This window comes from Pleurodeles waltl, chromosome 9, assembly GCF_031143425.1.
Source record: "Pleurodeles waltl isolate 20211129_DDA chromosome 9, aPleWal1.hap1.20221129, whole genome shotgun sequence".
Taxonomy (NCBI): domain Eukaryota; kingdom Metazoa; phylum Chordata; class Amphibia; order Caudata; family Salamandridae; genus Pleurodeles; species Pleurodeles waltl.
Genome location: NC_090448.1, coordinates 682,942,873 through 682,965,618, shown reverse-complemented (window position 1 = coordinate 682,965,618; position 22,746 = coordinate 682,942,873). Strand labels below are relative to the sequence as shown.

General features: G+C 45.8%; 1 protein-coding gene across 2 annotated transcripts in view; it reads left to right on the top strand.

The window, feature by feature from the left end:
• ERCC2 (ERCC excision repair 2, TFIIH core complex helicase subunit) overlaps nucleotides 1–22,746 on the top strand; it is a 1,394,405-nt gene that overhangs the window by 669,323 nt on the left and 702,336 nt on the right. For both annotated transcript variants that reach the window (XM_069207765.1, XM_069207766.1), the window contains one exon: nucleotides 21,516–21,634. In XM_069207765.1, coding sequence (XP_069063866.1) covers nucleotides 21,516–21,634 — 119 coding nt within the window. The remainder of the gene's footprint in view (nucleotides 1–21,515; nucleotides 21,635–22,746) is intronic.

Sequence of the window (22,746 nt, the reverse complement as noted above, 5' to 3'; positions counted from 1 at the left end):
TTTTAATGTGTGATGTTCGGGGGCTGGGATAACCCGTCAAATGGCATAGAGTTTACTCGTATCCTAGGCACTATGGTGTTTCCGTGGGGTTTTTGCAGGAGACACACACCTGAGGGACTGCGTAAAATAATTGTGACATAGGTGACGGAGTCAAATATTCGCAACCTCCTACTCCAACTTGGCCAGAGGGGCACTGATTTATAGTGCACCTGGAACTCCTTTTATTGCTAATGGTGTGAGCTGGACACTGAGGGGTGGTATGCGATTGTCTGAGGGGCTGTTAGATGCTAGAGACATATGTTTGGTGAATGTGTATGTCCCTAATGCATATGATGCTGAATTCTTTGGGTCAGTGTTGTGTGGTGCCACAGGTGATGTTTGCCTTGAGGTGCTGGTGTCTGTGGATCTGAATTGTGCTAGATGGTAACCTTGACCCTCCCCTCCCGAGGTACACACCAAGCCAGCAATGACAAGCATACTGAGGGAGGTTCTGAATGGGTCTGGGACTGCAGGATGTATGGAGGGTGCATTTTCTTCAGGGCAACATATATTCATGATTTGTGCCTGCCACAGGTACGCATAGCTGTTTGGACTATTGCCTGCTGCCCTGATCCAGTTTTTGGTTGATGTTTCCTATCTGGTGTGTTATCTGTCTGATCATTCCGCCTTGTTTGTTTAATTTCGGGTGGACAGTGAGGCCCCCAGAGTGCCGCAAGGAGGATGAGGGTTAAGGCGTTGCCAGACCCGGTCTTTACACAGGCCGTGGCTGAGGTAATGGATCATTATCTTTCAGAGAATTGGGGTAGTACGATGGTGAGAGCCACAGAATGGGATGTTATGAACTTGGTTGGTCTTGTCTGGAGAGTGCCTGAAGGTATCTTATGGTGCGAAGCAATAGCTATCCAGGTCACTAGTCAAACAATTAAGATGGCGGTGGTTGAGTCAAATATTCGCAACCTCCTACTCCAGCTTTGCCACAGGGTTACTGATTTGTATTGCGTCAAGAACTCCTTTTAGTGCTTAGGGTGTGAAGCTGGATCCTGAGGGGAGATATGTGATTGTCTCCAAAAAGGGGTCATCCTTTCTAAACAACAATCACTACGCACTGACACTACTTGATATTGAACAAGCAATTTATTCCATGTCATGGGAATTTCTAATGGAAGGTCTTTGCAAAGATTGGAATTGGGGAGCGGTACATTAAATGGGTACAGTTTGTTATACAGCAACCTTGCGGCGAGACTGAGGGTGGGTTGGACAGTGTTGAGGCACGTTTCTTTATATTGGGGGACAGGCTGGCGATTGAGCCCCTGGTGAGCCAGCTGCATACTGTGTTGCAGGGCTGGGGAATACGTATCAGGGAGACCATCACCTGGTCTCCTTAAAGGCTGATAATGCATTGGTCTATCTACGTGAGCCTAGTGTACTCAGTCCCCATTATGCTGGCTGTTCTCCCGGAGTTTGGCAAAATATTGGGGTCAAATGTTATTCACACTAAAAGTTAGCAGTTCCCCGTGGGGTATTCAGCTGGCAAGTTTTTACAAGACCTACCTCAGTTGAACCTTCCCTGGAACCAAAGGGTTTCCGGTGTCATGGGATCAGAATTACACATGGGGTGACAGAGCTTGAGGTTGCAAATATATCTACACTACTGGAGGGGTTAAGGCCAACAGTGAAATTCTGGAGTACTTTCTAGTAGTCTTTGATGGGTAAGCTGGTCTTGGTAAAAATGATAGGACTACTACACTGCCAATATGTATTCAAGGGGATTTATTTTGAGATCCTTAGAAAATTCTTTGAGGAAATACATAAACTGATTGTAGACCTCCTATGGGCCTTGGGGAGAAAAAGGGTAAGAATAGCCACTCTTTAGCCCCCATGGCAGAATGGGGGTTCTTGAATTACCTTGCCTGGATCTTTACTACCGTGCGGTGCAATTACAACATGCAGTACACTGGTTGGATGACAATGAGAATTGGGAGCAGAGATTATTGAGGGCTACTTGCTAAGGTGTTCCTCTGCCTGATCTTCTAATGATGGGGTGGGTATTCTGGCCTTGATGCATTATGTGGTCCGTAAGGTGTGTCGTGCGAGGGAGAAGGCAGTCAAACTTGTATTGCAGAGGGCCCCTTATGCGCTGCAGATATGTATCTGGGTGAGGTGTCCATCTGCGGGTATCGCACGGACGATGTAAGTCAAAAGGTGGCCTGCTGGTGGGTGTGAAACTTTGCGGGACCCAAATTATAGGTTTATCACATTGATGCAGTAGACTTGTTTGCTTTGGGAACTGGGCAGTTCTTGCAGTTCACAGAAATTGCGACAACGGCCCACAGTATTTGGCTTTCCCTCCTAGAGACCCCTCAGGCATCGCAGAAGCTGGGAAATCTGTTGCATGTGGCTAGGGGCTGGAGGCTAATTTCACATATCTATAGGGCCTTGAAGGAGGATATGCTGCTGGGTGATTTACCAGTACATGCCAAGTGTATTGAGCTACTCAGAGCTCTTTTATCAGCTAAGGAATGGGAGAGAGTTCACAAGGGAGTAGAGGGGACCTCTACCAATGCAAGGTTTTAACTGCTTCAGTATAATGTGGTACATCAGGTATGCCTCAACCCGAATACGCTGCATGCAATCTACCCAGCGCCACCTTCCTCCTGCCTCGACTTTTAAAGTCCCTAAATGCGGTCATGGGGTGGTCCCTTCCCAGTGGTGTCGGGCAGAGCCTTCTAGGACTGATACCAACAAAAAAGAGGATTCTCAGTAGGAGGTTCCTCTTTTTGGGCCTAGTGTTGGCCAACCGCAGAATAGCCATTAGATGGATGTCTCCTGTTGCACCAAAAGTAGCTGAGAGAGATGGCTCAATGGGCGGCGCCTGAAGAAAGCCATGTGCGGAAAACACGTAGGGAGCATGCATTTACTTATGATCTGCATGCTTGGGTGGCAATGCTTGAGAAGCTCTTTGAACCCCAGATGCCCTGCTGCCATGAGATGGGAGGAGGATGAGCTGTCTGACTGTGGAATGTTATTGGGAAGAGTTGACTCTGCCGCTGGACAAATAAACCAAATCCACCAAATAGCCTTTATCATTGAACCAGATTTATTTATTTATTTTTCACCTTGCAATTTAGGATACAGAGATGCTCTGTTAGAGCCGATGGGGTGGGGGAGGTGGAGGAGATGTCTTGGACTTCATGTTGCCTGTCACTGTGTTTCTTCCAGGTGATACAGTTGTCATGCGTATGTTTGTAAATGTCAATAAGCACCTACATATAAAAAAATAAAGTCAGACAACACGATAGAAACAAGACACCAGATTAGAAACAGAGATTAGATTTGGATTAATCTTTAGAGACCTTAACCATCAAAATACACCGGAGGGTTCTGGAGTTATACATTTTTAAAGGAATAAATAACTTTAGCATCACCTGCAAACAAGCATTGGTCAACAAAAACTTTAGAAACTTTTTAAACGTTTGGAAGTTAGTTTGGCAACTCTGGCCTAAGTTGAGCAACCAAGTCTGGCAGGACAGAGGTCCAGGCGACCAGGGAATATACTATGGACAGTTATCTGGCCACCAGAGCGTTTTAGAGCATGATCCAAATTTTACAGAATGACTGCCATAGATGATAATGGAGTGGTCCTGATGCTGATGGATGCAGGCTCAAGGATGCTCCAGGTGCTGTGCAGTCCATGAGGGTGAAGTGCGGATGAGTCTGCAGTCCACAGGTGAGTGGGGAGCGACTCTGTCCATGGATCCCAGGGTCCCACAAAGACCTCTTTGCATGGTTCCATTGGCTGCTGATGCGGACCTTGTACTTTTGCAACACAGCGGCCACTATACAAATCTTTAATTGAGGCTGGTGTCCACTTTGAGTGACAAATCTGGTCACAACCAACATTCACAAGTCCAGCAGACATGGGTGCACCTTTTGGCTATCTCCAAATTGTCTTTCTGGGTGCCTAGCATTTAGTAGCGGCAACATTTCTGCTGTGGCTACCAGAGATGCAACTTGGGCTCTTTCAGCTTTGATGTCCCCTGTTCCGTTCTGGAAGGCGAGGGGATGGGGGGGTTGGTCAGCCAACTGACCCTTGGAGCCTCTGCCTCGGGCTGGGACTGAGAAACAGCTTTTCCCTGAGCCAGGGAGGCAGAACAGGGTCGAAACCTCACTAGCCCAAAGTGCAGCAGGTCCAGTTGCTCCGATGTTGCAGCCTCTCTGTGCGCGCTTCCAGTGGGTGCAGAATGGTCTTCTTCTTGTCCTCTTTCCAAGTCCAGCGCGTAATGAGGATCAGTGTGCCAGGGGTGCCATATTTATTCAAGGAAGTGCCATGACAACACAGTCAATAGCCATTGGGCTTCTAGGTCCCCTCCTACCTAGTAATGAAGTTCCTGTGGAGTGTGGCATCTGGCTATCTTAGAATGACACATTCTTGCCCTCTTCAAGATGATATGACCCTTCCTTGGTCGTGAGGAGCAAGGTAACCCACCCTAGAGGTGTGGCTACCTGAGATCAACACACCCATGGTAAAACCAGTTTGGGGGTAGCTAGTTTCCTCTCTCTGGCCCTGTCTCTGTGCTGTTTACAGGGACAAAAGGCATCCCATGCAGGGGTGTTGGGCCAGGCTGCCCATCAAAGTCTGCTTCCCTTTTGAATTGCGCCTCTGGGCTAAAAGGAGGTGAAATCTCACTGCTGCATCGCTGCCTTTGTCCCTGGACCTGGGGGTCATTCACACGTCTCCCTAAGTGGTCAGAAAGCTGTGTGAGTGTACCTTTGTGAGGCTGCTGGGCAAGCAGAGCACAGAGAGGCAACTTTTTAAAAATTGCCCACCATTAATAGTAACACTAATTTCGAACTGAGTATCAGATTGCATTTAATGCAACAATTAATTTGGTACCACACATGACACAGTTTGGTCGTCCCAGTCAAAAGTTAGCGGGGTGGAGGGGCTACCCAATAAGCCCGTGTTAGTCAATGAGGCTACCAACTTTACACACAGAAAAACTACAATTTGGAAGTGTTGTTGAGACGTATCAAAAACATAAGTCTCATTAAAGAAAATACAGCTCTGCCATAGGACTTCATAGACCTTCCTTAGGGAAGACTTGCGTAATGTTAAGGGGAAGCTGTGCCAGCTCCCCCACACGGTCTCTGGCATAGCTGCCAGTGCCACCACCTTTGACCCGCTTGTTCTGCTCCTGCCTTGTGTGCCCCATTCACTGTCTGCTTTCTGCATTTTTTTCCCTCACTGTTTGTCTGCTTCTCTGTTTTTCCCCTCTTATTGCCAGTTTCTTTGTCGCCTTTTGCCCTCTGTTTAGTGCTGTATTAGTGCTCTCACTGTTTGACTTCTTGTCTGTTTTCCCCCTTATCACCAGTGTCTTTGTCGCTTTAAACCCTCTCTTTAATGCTCTATTAATGCCCTCACTGTCCATCTGCTTGTCTGTTTTCCCTCTCTTATTTCGTATTTCTAATGTTGCCTCTCAGTGCCCTGTTTAGCACCATATTTTGTTTAATTCTATGCTTTTCCGTTCAATCATGCTCACTCCTACACCTTTTCCTGCTTCCCCCTTTTCCTGCTCCTCCGTTCCCGCCCACTCTTGGCACCTCCGGCCCTGCCCTCTCTTGGCACCTCCGGCCCTGCCCTCTGCCATCCGCATCTCACCCGCCATGTACCGCCCTTCCTACAACCTAATTATTGGAGACTGCAGTGCGGCTGTGCCAAAGGCAAGTCCATCTGTGCCCATATGTGCCTGGACTGCGCCCAGCACCAGGAACTCCGGCTCTCCGCCGCCCACCGCTACTCCACCAAGGAGCCCAGAACCAGGGGCGCTACAACAGCAACTGCTGCATCACCTCCTCTCGAGCAACCAAAGGACCCTTCACCTGCCTACGCTGCAGTTTCTCCTGCAACACAGAACCTTCAGCCCACACAGGATCCTGCTCCACAGCCACCCAGAAGACTACGAACAACGTGGAACAACTCCATTGCATCCTGCTCAATGCCCAATACCTCTGCAAACACGCCACGGAAATTTAAGACACCATCCCTCCTCCTCCAACATGACCTTTATCACCAAAACCTGGCTAAACCCCTCTTCGAACCTCCAACATTGCTACTGGAACACCCGACGGCTACAAGATAATACAACAAGACCGCACCAGAAAACACAGTGGAGGCATCATCATCATCTTCAAGAACACCATTCAGTGCATCGCCACCAACAAGGACACCTCACCCCTCATGGAACACCTCAGTTTCCACGTACAAACCTATGTCAAGACAACCGTAAAAGGCACCCTCGTAAACAGACCCCCAGGACCTCGACCAGCCTTCTACGACGCCATCCCCAACATCATCACACCACAAGCCATCAACTCTAACCACTACACCCTACTCGGTGTCCTCAATTTCCACATCGACAACCCAAACAACACTAACTCCATAACTCTCCTCGAGAACATGAGCAACATAGGCCTCACACAACTGGTCAACGTACTCACACATAAAACCAGACACACACACACACGACCCCTCTTCACCGCCAGTGACAGAGTCAGATTCAGGCATGTCACAAAACTCTCCTGGACGCGACCACAGCATCTTCCACTTCACCATTTCTGGCACCCAAAACACCTTGACTAAGAACCGCAGAACTGTTGTCCGCAGCAGGAACAGAAAGTCAGTGGAAGCAAGCCCTTGGCTTATCCCAACCCCACGCCTCATCTGACATCGACCAGACCATCCAGGATTTCTCCACCTGGATCACCAAATGTGCCAACATAGTTGCCCCACTCAAACCAGCCAGAACCCACAAAACCTCAGCAAATGCCAGCAGGCACACTCCAGGACTTAAAGCCACCAAGCTCAGCTGCTGCAGACTTGAGAAATAATGGCGATACACCAAAATCCCTCCGATAGAAGTGCCTACAAAGCAACCCTCAGTAACTACCACTGACAAACCAAGGAAGCCATGAGAGCGGCCATCAAGTCTGCATCGACTCAGCAACCAACCACACGAAAGAACGTCTCAGAATAGTCAAAGAATATTCCAACCCAACAGCCACAGAGAACACCATCAACTATTCTCAAGAACTCTGCAACACCCTCTCAGACTACTTCCAAAGGAAGAGCGCCTCTCATTTACAAGACGTTCAACCCACGATATCCAACCTCGGCTCTCTTGACCCCCCCCCGTGCACACCAACAGAACAATCATCACTCACCACTCAATCCACTTCTGCCGTCATGTCAACAATCCATCCTGGGACACACAACGACCCATGCCTCCACCACCTGTTCAACCTTGGAACCAACCTCATCAGCATGGCACTCACCAACATCTTGCACACCTCCATCACCGCTGCCATTTTTGCAAGACAAATGGAAACATGCAGAAATCAAACCCCTCCTTAAAATATTTTTTTTTAAATGTGCGCCGATCCCAACATACTAAAAAATTACCGACCCATCTCTCTACTCCCTTACTCTGCCAAGGTACTTCGGAAGACCATCAGTCAGCAACTCACCAGTTACCTGGAAGAAAACAACTTACTGGACATCTCCCAATCAGGCTTCCCTTCCAACTACTGCACCAAGACCACACTCATTGCCGCCCCAGACAACATCAGAGCACTCCTCGATTATGGGGAAACTGCCGCCCTGATGATCCTCGACCTATCAGCTGCCTCCGCCACTGTCTCCCACCACATCAACAGACTCCACAGCTTCGGCATACAAGATGGAGCCCTCAAATGAATCGCCTCCCTCCTGACAGGAGGCACTCAGAGGGTCCGACTGCCTGCCTTCAGCTCTGCGCTCAAAAACATAATTTCCGCTGTACCCCAAAGCTCACCCCTCAGTCCCACTTTGTTCAACACCTACAAGCAGTGGCGGATGGTGAAGTTTGAGAGTGGTGGGGCTGGGATTCCGCAGCTTGGGCAAGAGGGGGGCGAGTTAACGTTCGGTGGGCATGGAGTTATTTGGTAAGCCAGCCTCGATTCCCCATGTTTTTTTTTTTTTAATGGGATAAAATGGTGCATTTCCAGCACAATATTTTATGTTAATGAAATAAACATTTGTTTACTTCTACTCTCCGTGTGTTGCTTTGCTAGCTGCCAACATCGGTTATTTGCCATGAAAAAAATAGTAAAACAATAGTGACCATTAACTACGCCACATGTCCATCATAAATGAGTATTTACTTACCAAAAGCTCTTGCCTGTCCGCTTAAACACACGCACAGCAGCATTAACCAGGGTTCACATGTGAGCCTGCATCTTTGTGGTTCGTGCCCATGCAAACAGCAATGCAATGGTTGGCTGCGGCTCCATCCACGCTAAGTGGGTCAAACAGGTGTGCAGCAGGTGTGCGGAATGTGCCGTGAACCAGATAACATTCCCCTGGTGAGGGAGGGGTGCCCCCCTCTGAACCTGATGAGCAGCCTTTACTTCAGTGTTTGATGTGAACGTGAGACTGCTGCCTGGAAGAGCTGAGCAGACATTCGGCACAGTCTGGCACCTCAGGAGACAATATTGCACTTCTAAATGGAACGTGTGTGTTTTCGGTGGTTTTAATGAATATATTGCAGGACAAATTGCATAGACAAGGCGCTGTACTTGAATAAAAACAATAACTGTAAAAGGGTACTGTTTCAAGGGTCATCTGCGAAGTATCAAACAATGGGCAAGACGTATTTAGAACCTCGGCGGGCTATTACACAATTGAATACCTCATATCAAGCAGTTTACGAGAGACAGGTGGGGTTGTGGAAATGTCCACTGTGACAAACCCGACCCCTGCCTCCGAAGGTTGCAGTTGCCTTAGATTTGGTAACTCCCCTGAGCCCCTTTGGTGTGGGGGAGGGAATGTACCACTGGGATTTGGCAAGTACCTAGCACAGCAAAAAAGACGTCAGATGAGCCCGCATAGATCCGGCTCTCGTGTGATTGACAAGTATAGTAGCACATTGCCTTCCTCCTCTCACACCATCTACAGCCCACTGTACCATCTGCAGGAGGAACAAATAAGCGGCTGTGCCAAGGAGTCCGCGCCTAGTGCATTCAATGTCTCGTCGGGGATACCAAGCACTAAATAAATGCAGTTTCAGTTTCAATGCATGAGGACGTCCGGTACAAAGAATGGGGCAACCGCTCAAAGCTCACCTCGACTAGTAAAATGGTCATTCTTTAAAATGACACGGGAGGGGCACACAGTAACAACACTCCGAAGCGGGTGCATGCAGGAGGCACACAAGCAGCTTTGTACAGGCGTCTGCCTCAAATGTTAGGTGTGAAAATGCACTTCATCAATGCTTCAGCCAAAGTAAAGGATGGAGTCTCGCTCAAGACCACTACACCTGCTGAACGCGTAAAGCATAATTTCCATACATTACAGTATGTTCCGCACTGGGCAGTAACAGTGCCCGGGCCAGGTATGCCCTACACACAGTTGAAGCACGCACGCAAACCTAGATGTATCTCGGTAAAGTGCTAGAAAATCCACAATAAGCCCTGCGCTATTGTAAAGTATACAGCAGTAGCCATCCATGCACAAAGACGCTTCCCATGTATTTCACGTCCAGCACCCCCTCTGTAGGGAACCCGCAGCAGGCCCCTTGCAGAATAACAAACTGCCTCAAACTCAGCTCTGACAAGATGGAAGATCTCATCTTTGGGAAAAATAAATCCATATGGAACCGTAGCTGGTGGCCAGCTGAACTTGGGCCGACTCCCTCGTCTACAGACCCTGTGCGCAACATTGATGATATCCTCAATAGTGATCTGACCATGAAGCGGCAGATTAACACAGTTGCCTCCTCCTGCTTCCACAACCTCAGCATGCTTAGCAGAATCTTCAAATGGCTACCAGCCAACACCAGGGAAACGGTCACCCGTGCCCTCATCACCCGTCATCTCGACTACAGCAACAGACTCTACGAAGCCATCTCCTCTCAGCTCCTAAAAAGACTTCAAGCTATACAGACTCATCCTGGACCTCCCAAGGCTCACCCACATCTCCCCCACCTCAGAAACCTACACTGGCTCCCCATCCAGAAGAGATGCCACTTCAGGCTCTTCACACATTCCTACAAAACCCTACATAATCAAGGACCGGACTACATCAACCACCAGCTATGCTTCCACCAACCCACCAAACACCTGTTCTCATCCTCTGTGGTCATCACACACATACCTAGAATCCGACGCAGCTGAAGGGCTGGCCGCTCTTTCTCCTACATTGCTGCCAAGGCCTGGAATGACCTACCCTTCCCCCTCCAAACTGCACCCTCACTGGCAGACTTCAGGAAGAGACTCAAGACCTGACTCTTCGATAGAGACATCGAACCTCAGCGTCCAGATACCCTGTGGGGTGACAGCTCCTCACTCTACAAATGAATGATTGACTGATTGAAGGGTGGCTTTGCCATTGATTTAAATGGCAAAGTTGAACTGACAGTAAAAGCACTGTCCTTCGAGTTTGCAGTGGCTGGCTGGGTGGCATTTTGAACCTTGCCACACGATGGGTGGCAAAAACTGCTGCAGCCCTGAGTGGACACTCTGCCTTATATGCCCTGGGTACCGTATTCTAGGGATTTATAAGTAAGTCAAGCCTTGCCAATAGGGTGGATCCAATTCAACATGTAATTTGTAAGGGGTTAAAGCAGTGGCATTGAGGTCTGATTAGCAGGCCTGAGTGCACTCTGAGTCGAAAAACCAGCAGCATCAGTCCAAAATTGTGGAGGTAAACATTCAAAAAGAACTCATTTCCCTTACACAGTTTCAGTCTAATGAGTCAACCACTGAAATGATGGCAGGAGCCAGCGTAAAATAGGCTTGATCTACTCAGGTGCTTGGCGCTTAAGCTCACCAGCAGCCCCTGTTGCTGTCGTACCTCCGCAAGTTGAGCATTCCAGCTACCAAGGGGAAACAAATAGGGCAACCCTCACCAACTTTTCTACAGCGGGGATTGAATGAAGCTGGTTTTCCTGTGCTGTCTGCAGTTTGAAAGGCAGCAAAATGATATAGTCCAAAATGAAGCATTCTGATTGAATGATGATGTAAGACATGTGCATCATGAGGAACCCGGTTAAGACGCAGCCATCTTTACCAGTGGATTTCTGGAGCGCCTCATTTTGCAATATGTGTCACTTTTGGTTGTAGCCTTTAGACTACCCTCTTTGCAACTATAGCCTTACCTTCATTGCACATAGCTCCTAGGAGTTACAGGCCTAGTTATAGAGTAAAGGTTATGCTTACCTGAAATGTGAATAAACTTATTTGTAAATTACTGCAATAAATAAACATAGAAATTATAATATAAAAATGAATACACATGTGATACTTTTCTACCCCTTGACCATCAAAACCTAAAGACAAGGGACATGGTATTACACAGACTGCACATTATTATCCAGCTTCTTTGATACCAAAGACAGTGTCAGTGATTGTCACAAGAAATTGCTAGTTGCCTTTTAGTCTGGAGGGCCATTTAAAGTTGGTCTAAGCCCTATGTCTTTGCAGTTCCGCTTGGTTTTAGTGTCTTAAAGTGCCCTGAAGTGGAAAAAGGTGGTATGTTGGAACTAAATAGAAATATAGGACATTTTAATTCGTAAAAGTCTCTGTGGCCTGTGAAGAAGACACACACGTTTTTTTAAGGAAGGATTTTGAACCCGACATAACATGATCTACGTAGTTGATGGAGGAGAGTGCACTTGGGCCAAGACTGGTACTAACATTATTTATTTTCTTCCTCTAATTCAGTCAGTGAGATTATTTGATTGAATTTGGAACTGGTGATGGGTGAAGTAAGGGGGCTGGATAAGTGGTTCAGGGTGACAGTGTTCCTTTATTGGATTATAGCATTACATATGACATATTCATACCACTGAGATTGACACCTGGCACTAACGAGTACCTATCATATTGGTAGAATTCCTGACTTTTTTGTTTGGTTCTGAAAGTGTGTGTTTTATTTTCTTTAAAAGTATGCATCTCTGTCAATACGGAGATAGCAGTTACCATGACCAGCTGTGAAAATGTGATACATAACAGTAAAGAACAAGAGTAATTTATGGTGAGTGAATGTCATCCTTGGTAGGTCTTTTGAATTGTTCCACCATTGTGTTCCTTAAACCCGCTGGTTCTGAATTCTGTTTTTCAGACTGGAACAAGGAAAGTGAGGTCATAACCCAGGAGTTGATTGCAGGAGGAGGGGGGAAGTTGGGGGCAATAGCTTTTCCAGTGTATTATGATATTACATTTAGCTAGAAACAGGTCCAAGTCAGGGAATTTAGTAAAAGGCTTCTGTAATTTAGTGCAAGGGAACAATACTTGGGGAGAATTTGGATGCATTTGGGGCCAGCCGATAGGATTCTTCAACAGCTACAACCATGGAAAACTGCAGGTTTACTCATGCTAGGAGATTTGTTTTCCAATGGCGAGATGCTAGACTTACCAGCACATGTGACAGTTTACAATTTTCCATGGGTACAGCTTCTTACTTACAAACACATCCAATAATCACCCATACACAAAATATACCAGACACTTTACACATTAGGAACAAGGGGTAAACAGATAAAGTGGTTTTTACACAGCTTTCCTGTAGCAAGAAGACAGGTCCAGAGCTTCTCTTAGGGCAGTCTGGGAAGCAGATCTGGCTCAGTCTTTCCTTTATGCTGTTGAAGATGTAGTTACCTGGTCATAGTGGAGAGACTCAGCAAAGGAATATCGGGACCGAAATGCATTGCCACTTTGGTTAATTTGAGGGCCCTGGCCAAGCAAGACATGGCTGTGCAAAGCAGTTCTGTGCTTTGTAGCAGAGGACGTGCGATTGTAAACAAGAAATAATGTAGCAGTTCCTCCCGGTAGTCACTAAGCGTGAATTCTGTTTCATGTAAGGACCGCATCGAGAGCCACTGGTCTAACCACTGAAGTTGTGAAGCCAAATAGTAACGCTCGAGGTCTGGTAGAGCCAGTCCGCCTGCCGATAAGGAGTGAGGTGGGGGCTACCCGGTGCCTACCCTCTTCCCAAATCAAGGCAACAAGGGTGGAGTCCAGATGTCTAAAGAAAGAGCAAGGAATTAGCAATGGTAAATTAACGAAATAATGCAGCAGGCAAGGGAACACCACCATTTTCACCAGAGCTATTCGACTGATCGCTGATAATGGGAGAGAGGAGCAGAATGAAAACTGAGCTTGAAGGTATTGGACTGTTCTTACTAGATTCCAGTCCTGTTCGTCTGCTGAATGATAGATGTTGAGCCCCAGATATCAATAGGTAGTCAGTTCCCATCACAGACTAGGGTCCAGGTATGTCTGTATAGAAAACTCATGTCCTGCCCATTGGGGAAGATACATCATTTAGCCAAGTTCATTTGAGGCCTGAAATAGCTCTGAAATCTGTTAGTATATGACTAATGGATGATAAGTCTGCTTTTTTGGCCCATTTATACGCAACAAGAAATAATGGGGGTTATTCCAACTTTTGAGGAGGTGGTAATCCGTCCCAAATGTGACGGATTTACCACCAGCCGTATTACGAGTTCCATAGGATATAATGGACTCGTAATACGGCTGGTGGTATATCCGTCACTTTACCATCACTTTTGGGACGGATTACCACTTCCTCCAAAGTTGGAATAACCCCCAATATGTGTAGAACAGTATGGCATGTGTAGTGCCTCAATCAGGAGGCAACCCTGTAGGTACCACCGCCAATTGGCCATAAGGCTGATATACATTTCCCCGTTTGACTGCGGGCGGTGCGGTGGGTTTAGAGTATAGGATGTTGATCCACTTCTGCTAGTTTGGGACCCTCCCTAAACTACTGCAGAATTCTGTGCATATAGTCCCAATGTAGGGAAGCACATGCTTTCTCTGAATCTAGTACAGTGCACCCTGCTGTGGAGAATAATTCTGTTCATTCCTCTTTAACATGCCATAGCCTGAGAAGATTGAGAGGAATGTTACAAACCAGGATAAATCCTGCTTGGTCTTCATGGATTCTACTCTGGAGCTCTGGCAAATATCCTAAATGCCAGAATTTTAGTTAATATTTTATAGTCTGTATTTAAGATAGATAATGGACTGTAGGAGGCCATAATGGATAGGTCTTTATGTGCTTTCAGCTTTGTAGAAATTAGTGCTTCATTAAGGGTGGGAGGAAGCAAGCCTAATGTATATACTACTTCATATAAAGTTGCTAATCTAAGGGTTTGGGATTGAGTATAAAATGTGGGCCGGTAAACCATCTGATCCCGGGGAGTTTTCACAGGTTAGGGCACTTATTGTTGATGTGATCTCCTGTAATGATATAGGGATGTTCATAGCTTGTCGAATCTCAAGAGATAAAAGTTGCAGCTGAATAGGGGCAACAAGGTCCTCTATCCAAGAGTCCTGGACAAGCTGCAGATCGCTGTATAGAACAATGTAATAAGTGTGGAAAGCAGCATTAATTTATATGGGCTATCCTTTATGATGAAGGTATAATCAACAGAAGGATAGACCGCATTTTGGCTGCGTTAATAGGCAGCTGGGCTTCTCTCCCTCATTGTGGGTTCTAGGCTGAGAAGTAGTGGCATTGAAGGAGTTCCACTTTGTGGGAAAAAGACTGCTCAAGCTACCCATAAGTCATCTAATTTCTCCAGGAGAATACTGCAGCCCACTCCAGATCATGAAGAAAAGACCGCTTTGGCAGTATATCCCAAAAGGATCTGACAGACATCTAACCTAGTTTGAATGCATAGTTCCGTTGTCACTACTTTAAACATTTCCCATTCTACCCATTCTATCATAGGGGACCTTGTGTTTTCCCTGAAGAATGTATCTACATTGTCAAGAAGCGTTGTCAGCCATCATCAATGTTGCCATTGATGTGGAGAGTACTAGCTTCCATCAGCTTTAGGGGTGTCTGGCCTTTGCTCCCAGAGTTTGCTTAGGAGCACCTTCTGCAGCTCAAAGGTCCAGAATAGGGTTTTAGGATTGGACTTTGGCTGAGAAAGGTTCCTATGCCCCACATGGACAGTGTATTGCGGCACATAAAGTCTGACACTGTGATGGTACAGTCCCTAGATGTTCTCAGGTTTTGATTACTACAGGCATTTTTGGCGCAATAGGCCAAAGTCAATTTATATCATCATGTTTACCAATTCTGTGCATACCCATAACCACAGCAAGTAGAACTACCTTTCTTCTTACCCTTAGACTGTTTTAATACCCATTAAGGCATGCCTAGTCTAGACTGTGTGCTAGACATTGAGAAGGAATCCAATCCAAATCTTACATTACCACTAGGTGGGCCTGACTTTTTTCATGCTAGCCACCCCTTCTCCAGCTACTTCTTTGCTGCACCCATGCGTAATGGTGAGAGGACATGAGTTGGTTTGTCTTATTTGGTGGAATGGCAATAAGTCACTTCAGACTGGTGGTGGCAGAAAGATTACCATCAACACCTCTGCCCCCTAAATGCTAAAATCCTCTCTGTTTTGCAAAAAGGGGTCTAACAGTTAATCCCCACATTGGAGTGATGCAAAGGATTTTACTCAAGGTTCTGCCTGCCAGCTGACTAAAGAGACAGAAGACCTTAAAAAACTTTTGTTTTGTATGGTGACCTTTCAAGCAATTTAATAATTGGAGGATTCATGACATTATTAGACTTACAAGGTGCTTCCTTGTACATCCCAATGCAACCCAATTACTTACATTTCCTATTACCAATCCCAAAGCTTTCATATTTGACCTAAAATCTACCCCATGCATCTTCCCTGATGCAGCTTCTCTCTGAATACAGTGTCATTGTGTTGCATCTTACTTCATTAACTGCCTATTTGGTGCATTATGCTCCTTACACATTTAGGCACAACACAATATAAAATCCTCATGACAGAAGAACTCCCATATGGACTCCCAGTTTCTGATGGATACTTCTGCATGCAGATTCCTCACCCTTTGAATGTCTCCGGCACCAGACTGGATCCATGACCTTCTGACATAGTTTTTCTATGACGGTAGTGAGGATACTGGCTCCATCCTAATGCAGGAAGTGAAGCTGTGGTGATGTCACTGGAGCCATATAGTGCCCACTCAAGGGCCCTGACGTTGCTTCATTATTTTCTTCTCATTCCATACAAATACAGACTGTCTCTTCTCACACTGATAATTTAAGTGGCTTTATCATAGGAAAATCATTCAAACATTTCTCCAATGCAGTGCATCCGAGACGTCACCCCCTGAAAATTCAGGGTTTAAGCTCTGTTGCAATTGTGACCGGTAAATGTCAGACACTGAAACTCATGATCACTGCTTGTGATACCTGAGGTCCTGGCACAAATCTAGAGTTTGCGACCAGAGCCACAGTATGAATCCAAAGGCAATCAAAGAACATAAGGCCCACCAATTTATGGCCCACACCCAAGAGGACCATCAGGCTTAGTGTTGTTCACTGTCGAATTTCAGATCTTCTTCAGACTCTTCACAGCTCTCCAAATTATCAAAAGAAAAGGGGAGGCAGAACAAAAAGAAGAGAGAGCAGGCATACTCTCCTGTCATTCTAGGACTGGGGTAAGTCTCTGCAACATATCCCTCCTCTTTCTAGCACAGGTTTCTCCAGCGCCAGTGATGGCAACCTGTGCTCAAGTGCCAACACCCTTTTAGGCTGGTGCCAGGCTACCCTAAGTTTTTCTGCTGCAATGGGTTGATCCAAGCCTATTTTTCTATGCCGTGATGGAGATGTCCGTGCACGCTAATCCCATCTATAACACTGGGACTGTTTATGGCTCTGCTTGGAGTTCTGCCATTGGATCAGCTCTTAGTGCCTCTGTTTTGTTCCAATAGGAACTCTCCTGGTGCCAGCTGGTGCTCTCTCTCCAGTGGCACTGACAATATAAATTCTAGCACTGGCACTGCTGCCTCCTCCACCAACTTCTGCACCTCCTCAGTACTGACCATTGCCTCTACTCATGGCACTACAGTCCAGAAGAGAGGCTCAAAGGCTAATTGAGATGGAAAGATATAAGGAGGAGTGTGCTGGTTCTCACCATGCTCAATATTTTTGGATCTGATTCAGACCCATTGCAGAAGTCCAAGAGGCAACAGTGCGTGGATGGCAATAGCAAGGTAGTAATTCTGCTGCAACTTCCCGCACCAAACACAGCTGACTTACTGGCTTTACAAAATTCTGTTGGTCTTTATACATCATGAGTCACTGATGCATCCACAGGTCTGACTCCGGAAGAGTTTATATCATTTCCTTCTGTCTTAAAAAAGGCAGCTGAGATTCTTGCATCGCTATTTTCCACCATAGAATTTGTCAGATTTCCTAACCATTTTTCTGCAGTCCACTTTAATCTTTGCAGAGCGATTACTGCCATTTAACAAGGCCATAATGAAGCCTATAAGGGATACCTGGAAAAAAGCACCAGCAGTATGCTGAACAGGGGCTGTGGGTTGCAGACCAGTGTCGGAGCATCCAGCAATCTTGCCTGTCCTTTACTTACTGGGGAGTCTGGTGGTGCAGGCCCCTTCCTGCACCAAACACAACTCGGAGGTCCTTCACCATCCACTCAACAGAAAATCCCAAAAACTAGAGGAGATGGGGAAAATGGTTTTCTCAGCAGGTAACCTTGCACTCAGTTCCCTTAACACTTCCTGCCTTTCTAGACAATACACCCATGCTTTGTGGGTAAGGCAGCAACAATCGTGCCCAGTCTAGTCTCCCACGTCATCTCAAATACCATTTTGCAGAGATCGTCCATGACAGCAGGGCACATAAAATGTTATTATGAGAGCTAGTTCGACTTAAGAGATTCATTAGCCAGAGCCGTGGGGACCTCTTAGTGGCAGAGCAGATATGCCTGTCTGAGGTCCACTGATTTCTATGTCAGATATCCAAGCCACAGTAATGAACACACCTTTTGATGGGGGACATCTCTTTTGAACTAGGCAGATATGACCTTAGAAAACGTAATGTCTCGGAGAGCCACAGCCTGATCATTAATCCCTGCCAAAGATGACAGGTAGTTCTGGAAACTTCGCCAATCTTCCAAGCCCTTTCAGCAATAGCAACAAAATCCCTTGACTCTACAGTACAAAGGCAGAGACAAGGTAAGAGGTTTTCAGACCCAACAAAACAGCTGCTTCCATTCATACCCAGCAACACATGGGAAAACCATTTTAGCTTACACTTGAGGGGCCATATGCAGCATTTTTGAGGGTGGGTACCCACCTTTCTACAGGCCTGGAAGACCATAACACTAGGCCTGTGGGTCCATCAGATTGTTGAAAGTGGGTATGCCATACACTTACAACGGTCACCTCTCCATAACAGTCCAAAAATGTCTTCAGTCAGAAGACAAAGTTCTGTTATTGCAGTAGGTGGTTTCAACTCTATTACAGAAAGGAGCAGCAAAATTGGTGCCAGAATAGGAAATTGAGAGGGTTCTTACTCTCAATACTTCCTGGTTCCCAAGAAGGCCAACTGTTTTCTTCCTTTCCTAGTCCTCACACTCATGAACCTTTAGCTGTGCAAGGAAAACTTCCAGAATCTTTCCCAGTTTCAGATACTTCTGGTGCTGAAAGTAGAACATTTTATGGTGTCTTTTTGAATTGCAGGATGCCTATTTCCATATACCCATCATGCAGTCACACAGGAGGTTGCTATCATTCATGAAAGGGTTCACTCCCTACCAGTTCACAGTCCGCCTGTTCAGATTTACATTGTCTCCTCTAGTCTTCATAAAGATAAGGACAGTGGCCATGGCACATCTCAGGAGGTCAAGGATCTTGGTATCCCTGTACCTATAAGACTGTCTGCTTGGAGCAAGCTTGCTGAAGATAGTATCACATCTCTTGCAAGCATGAGCATCTTTGCTGTTCAACTTGGGTTATTCCATCAATATCTTCAAGACTCACCCAGAGCCCTCTCATTGCCTATTGTTCATATGGGTAGTGCTTGTTACAATGTTGCTTTGTGTTTTCCTTCAGTCAAATAAGATCCGGGGCATTCAGAATTTGAATCTGATGTTTTGGGAGGGAGCTTGTATTCCAGTCCTGATGATTATCTGCCTGCAACGTTCCTGCATTGTCATGGTCACGCACATGTGCTGGCACATGAGGTCCCTCCAATGATGCCTCCGCAGGCAGTGTTTTTATTATGACTGATATCTTGCGGACATCATTGTGGCGTCCCAAAACTCTGCGTGGACTTAGTCTGGTGGTTGGACGAGGAGAATCTAATTCAAGGAACATCTGCCTGGTTTCCTTCTCCATGGCTACCCTCAAGTGGGATGCTCACCTGTAGGAACTGGAAATTACAAGACTTTGGTCTCCTGATTAACAACATCAATGGATTGTGGGTGATTTGGTTGGTGCTCAAGGTGTTCCTCCCTTTCATTCACTGTTTATCTTGATAGATCTTGACAGACAGCACAAACCACAATGTGGCATGTCAGCAAGCAGGCAGGAGTGGGATCTCACCTTCTCTGTTAAGAATTGGGATTCTGGACGTGGGCTGGTCACCAACCATCTGACTGTCTATCTGAATGCCACATCCTTGATCTCTCATGCTCTGAGGAAGATTCACCTGTACCAAGTGTAAGTCATCTTCATTGGCTAGGATATACTGAGAAGGGTGTGGTATGCAGACCTTCTGTAACTCTCTTTGTGAACCTCACTCTATCAATCATGGTGGATATCCTCTCTCAAACAGAGAGGCAGGTTCTGCACTCCAACGTCCAAAGCCTCCACATTCGTGCCTGGCGAATGAACTGGGACCCTTGAGCTCTCTCCAGCTTCCATCAGATATGATCTTATCTGCTTGGCGTCCCTTAACCAATTCTGTCTATTACAGGAGGTAGAACGGGTTTGTAATTTGGTGTGCTGAAAAGGACAAAGATCCCTTGAGAGCTCGCCTACCTGAGGTCCACCGATTTGCATTCTGGCTTGCCCAGCTTGGTTCTTGCAGTGTGTGTTATTAAGGGATACTTAGCAGCTTTGTCATCTTTCCTCATCCTCCTGCATCAGCCATCCTCTTCAAACTGCCTACAACAATATGTTTTCAGACGGGGCTGACAAATATGTTTCTTACAATGCTTTGTCATGCTCAGTGGGACATAAACCTGGTTGGTTTTAGCCTTTGTGATGAGTGTACTCTTGGAGTCGCTTCACATTTGGCAACTGCGCTTCCTGACACTTAAGACTGCTTTTGTTGTTGCAATTACCAGTGAGCAAAACCGCTTTACTCCCCAACGCAATCTATTACCCTTCCCACTTTTTAGCCCATGCTGCACCACACCACTGAATGGAAGCAGCTGCATCAGCTGGACCCCAAGTGGTCAGTCAGATATCATACAGACTACACCAAAGAGATAAGGTCTGGCGACCAGCTGATCATTTGCCAGGCGGGCAGTCAAAGGGTAAACCAGCCCAGAAGAGGACTTCGTCCCGCTGGAAACTTTTATGCATTAAAATGCGCTATGCTCTTACAAAAAAGGCAAATGCTAGAGGTAGTCTGGGCCCATTCCACCAAGGCAAAGTCTTCCACCTTGGCCTGGTCGTGTGGCAACATTGGCTTCCCTTCACATTGTCGGTAAGCATTTTTATGTGGACTTAGAGGTGCAAATCGAAGGCCATTCTATGTAATTAGTTCTCCAAGATTTCCTCGTATGACCCGCTTCTTCCGACCCACCACCTATGAGGAATATGTTTTTGGAATCTATTTGAAAGATGAGAAATCTACAGGTAGAACTGTGATCAGAAGAAAAAGTTACTTACCTCCAGTAACAATCTTTCTGGCAAACACAACTTATTGATAGTTGCTAAGCAGCCCCATGGAAGAGCCACTTTCATGAGGCACTACTATTTGAATGCAGAATTATCAAAAGACCTGATAGTAGGCAAGCACCCTGTGTAAATTGTTCCAGTATTGTAAGTATATTTTCCCCACCTTCTGCTATATTGTATTCACAAACTATTAATGCACTTCTTGCTCTTCTGATTAAAAATTGTGGAGCTATAAAGGATCCAGTACTGGAGAAGAAACAAGGTGTCCACTTGTAACTATAATTGTTTAGCTTTGGTATTCTACTATGGACTTGCATGCAGACCTCTTTCTTCTTCTGAGGCTCACCGGGCTTAATAACCTTTTACACTTGTATTTTGAAATCTGATATGTGCTGGCCTCCTTTGGTGGGGCAGGGGGTGAGTGTAGTTTAATTCAGTGCACATTTACTTTGTAAGCAGATGTTTGGGTGCTTTTTAGAGATCAGTATGCTACCTAACCACTGATTTGCAGCCTTTTAGGCATGTTAATATTATATAGTCCACTAGTGACGTTCCATGGGACTGTTAACAAGATGACTTGTGTGATTCTAAGAAAGATGACAGAGATGTGAATGTATGAAATATAGCAATACTGGAGAGCTTTTTTCATCGCATTTCTAATACAAATTTTGGTAACCTGTAATTTTCAATAAGTAGTAGCATTCCATGGCAACATTGTCTTTATTTTCTTGCCTGTGTAGGTTTTGCTCTGAGCGTCTGCGTTCGCTGCTACGCACATTGGAGATTGCAGATATTGCAGATTTTTCCCCCATTACGCTCATTGCCAACTTTGCCACCCTAGTGAGCACCTACGCCAAAGGTAAGGATGACATAGACATAAAGGGTAGATGTATGGAGGCTCTTGGCAGTATTGTTTTATATGTGGAACGCCTGCAGCTAAATGCCAAAGGTATGAAAGTTCTAATCCGCAAGGGCAAAAGTATGAAAGTCCATTTTGCATATGTTAATGGTAATTTAAGCTGTTGCCACCTATGTCAAAGGTAAGGAGGTCCTTAGAAACTAGGAGATGGTAATATAGTTCTGGACATCTGTGTCAAAGGCTGCATTCGTCTTTTCACCTACTTCAGTTGTATGTTATCTCCTGCCCCCCGGTCCAAAATATGTAATGTTCTGAGTACCATTGTCACTGCACTCTTGTGAAAGCTATTGTTAAGTAGGGACTGCCTTTCTTTTTGCTCATATCTTGTCTGGCATTCCAGTCACCAAATGTTGGAGTTCCTTTAGTTAGAGTTCACAATATTTCTCTTAGCAAAACGTTTTCATTTGGCAACATAAAAAAAATACACGTATTGGTTTGGAACTTGTGTCTTGTAGACAGAAATTCACTGGTCAACTTCTGAAGGCGGACCTCTCTGTGGTGGCATAATGAGGGAACATATGAGCTGATCTGAGGCTTGTGATAATTACCAGTGGCTGAGATTAATGCTAGCATTACATCAACACGTTCACTGTTAGTTGTGATGTTAATTATATGTCTTTCTCTTAAGACTTCCTTTAAGTTTCCCATAGTCTCTGTTCCTTCTTAAAGCACCCACACAACATATTCTTCTCTCTCAGCTTCCCTCATCTTTCATCCACTTCTCCATCTTCACGCTTTTTTCTTTTTTCTTTTCTTTTTTTGCTGCTTTTTTCCTTTTTTACCTGTGGTTGTTGGCTAGAGGCGCTTTAGTTGTAATAAGACAAATTCCTAGATAACACTACCGACCTAATGCATATGCAGAGCGACTTTAGTTGCCACCCTTCAACCATTGGTTTGTTGAGCACTCATTCATATTTTGTTTTCGCAATCCACAGTCAACAGCATGGGTTAGCCCATTTCAGCCATTGACTCTTGCACAGTGAGGGATAGCATTTTGCCTGATCACATTTTCACATCCACCTACAATGTGGCGCCTGTAAGAGTCAGGGCAG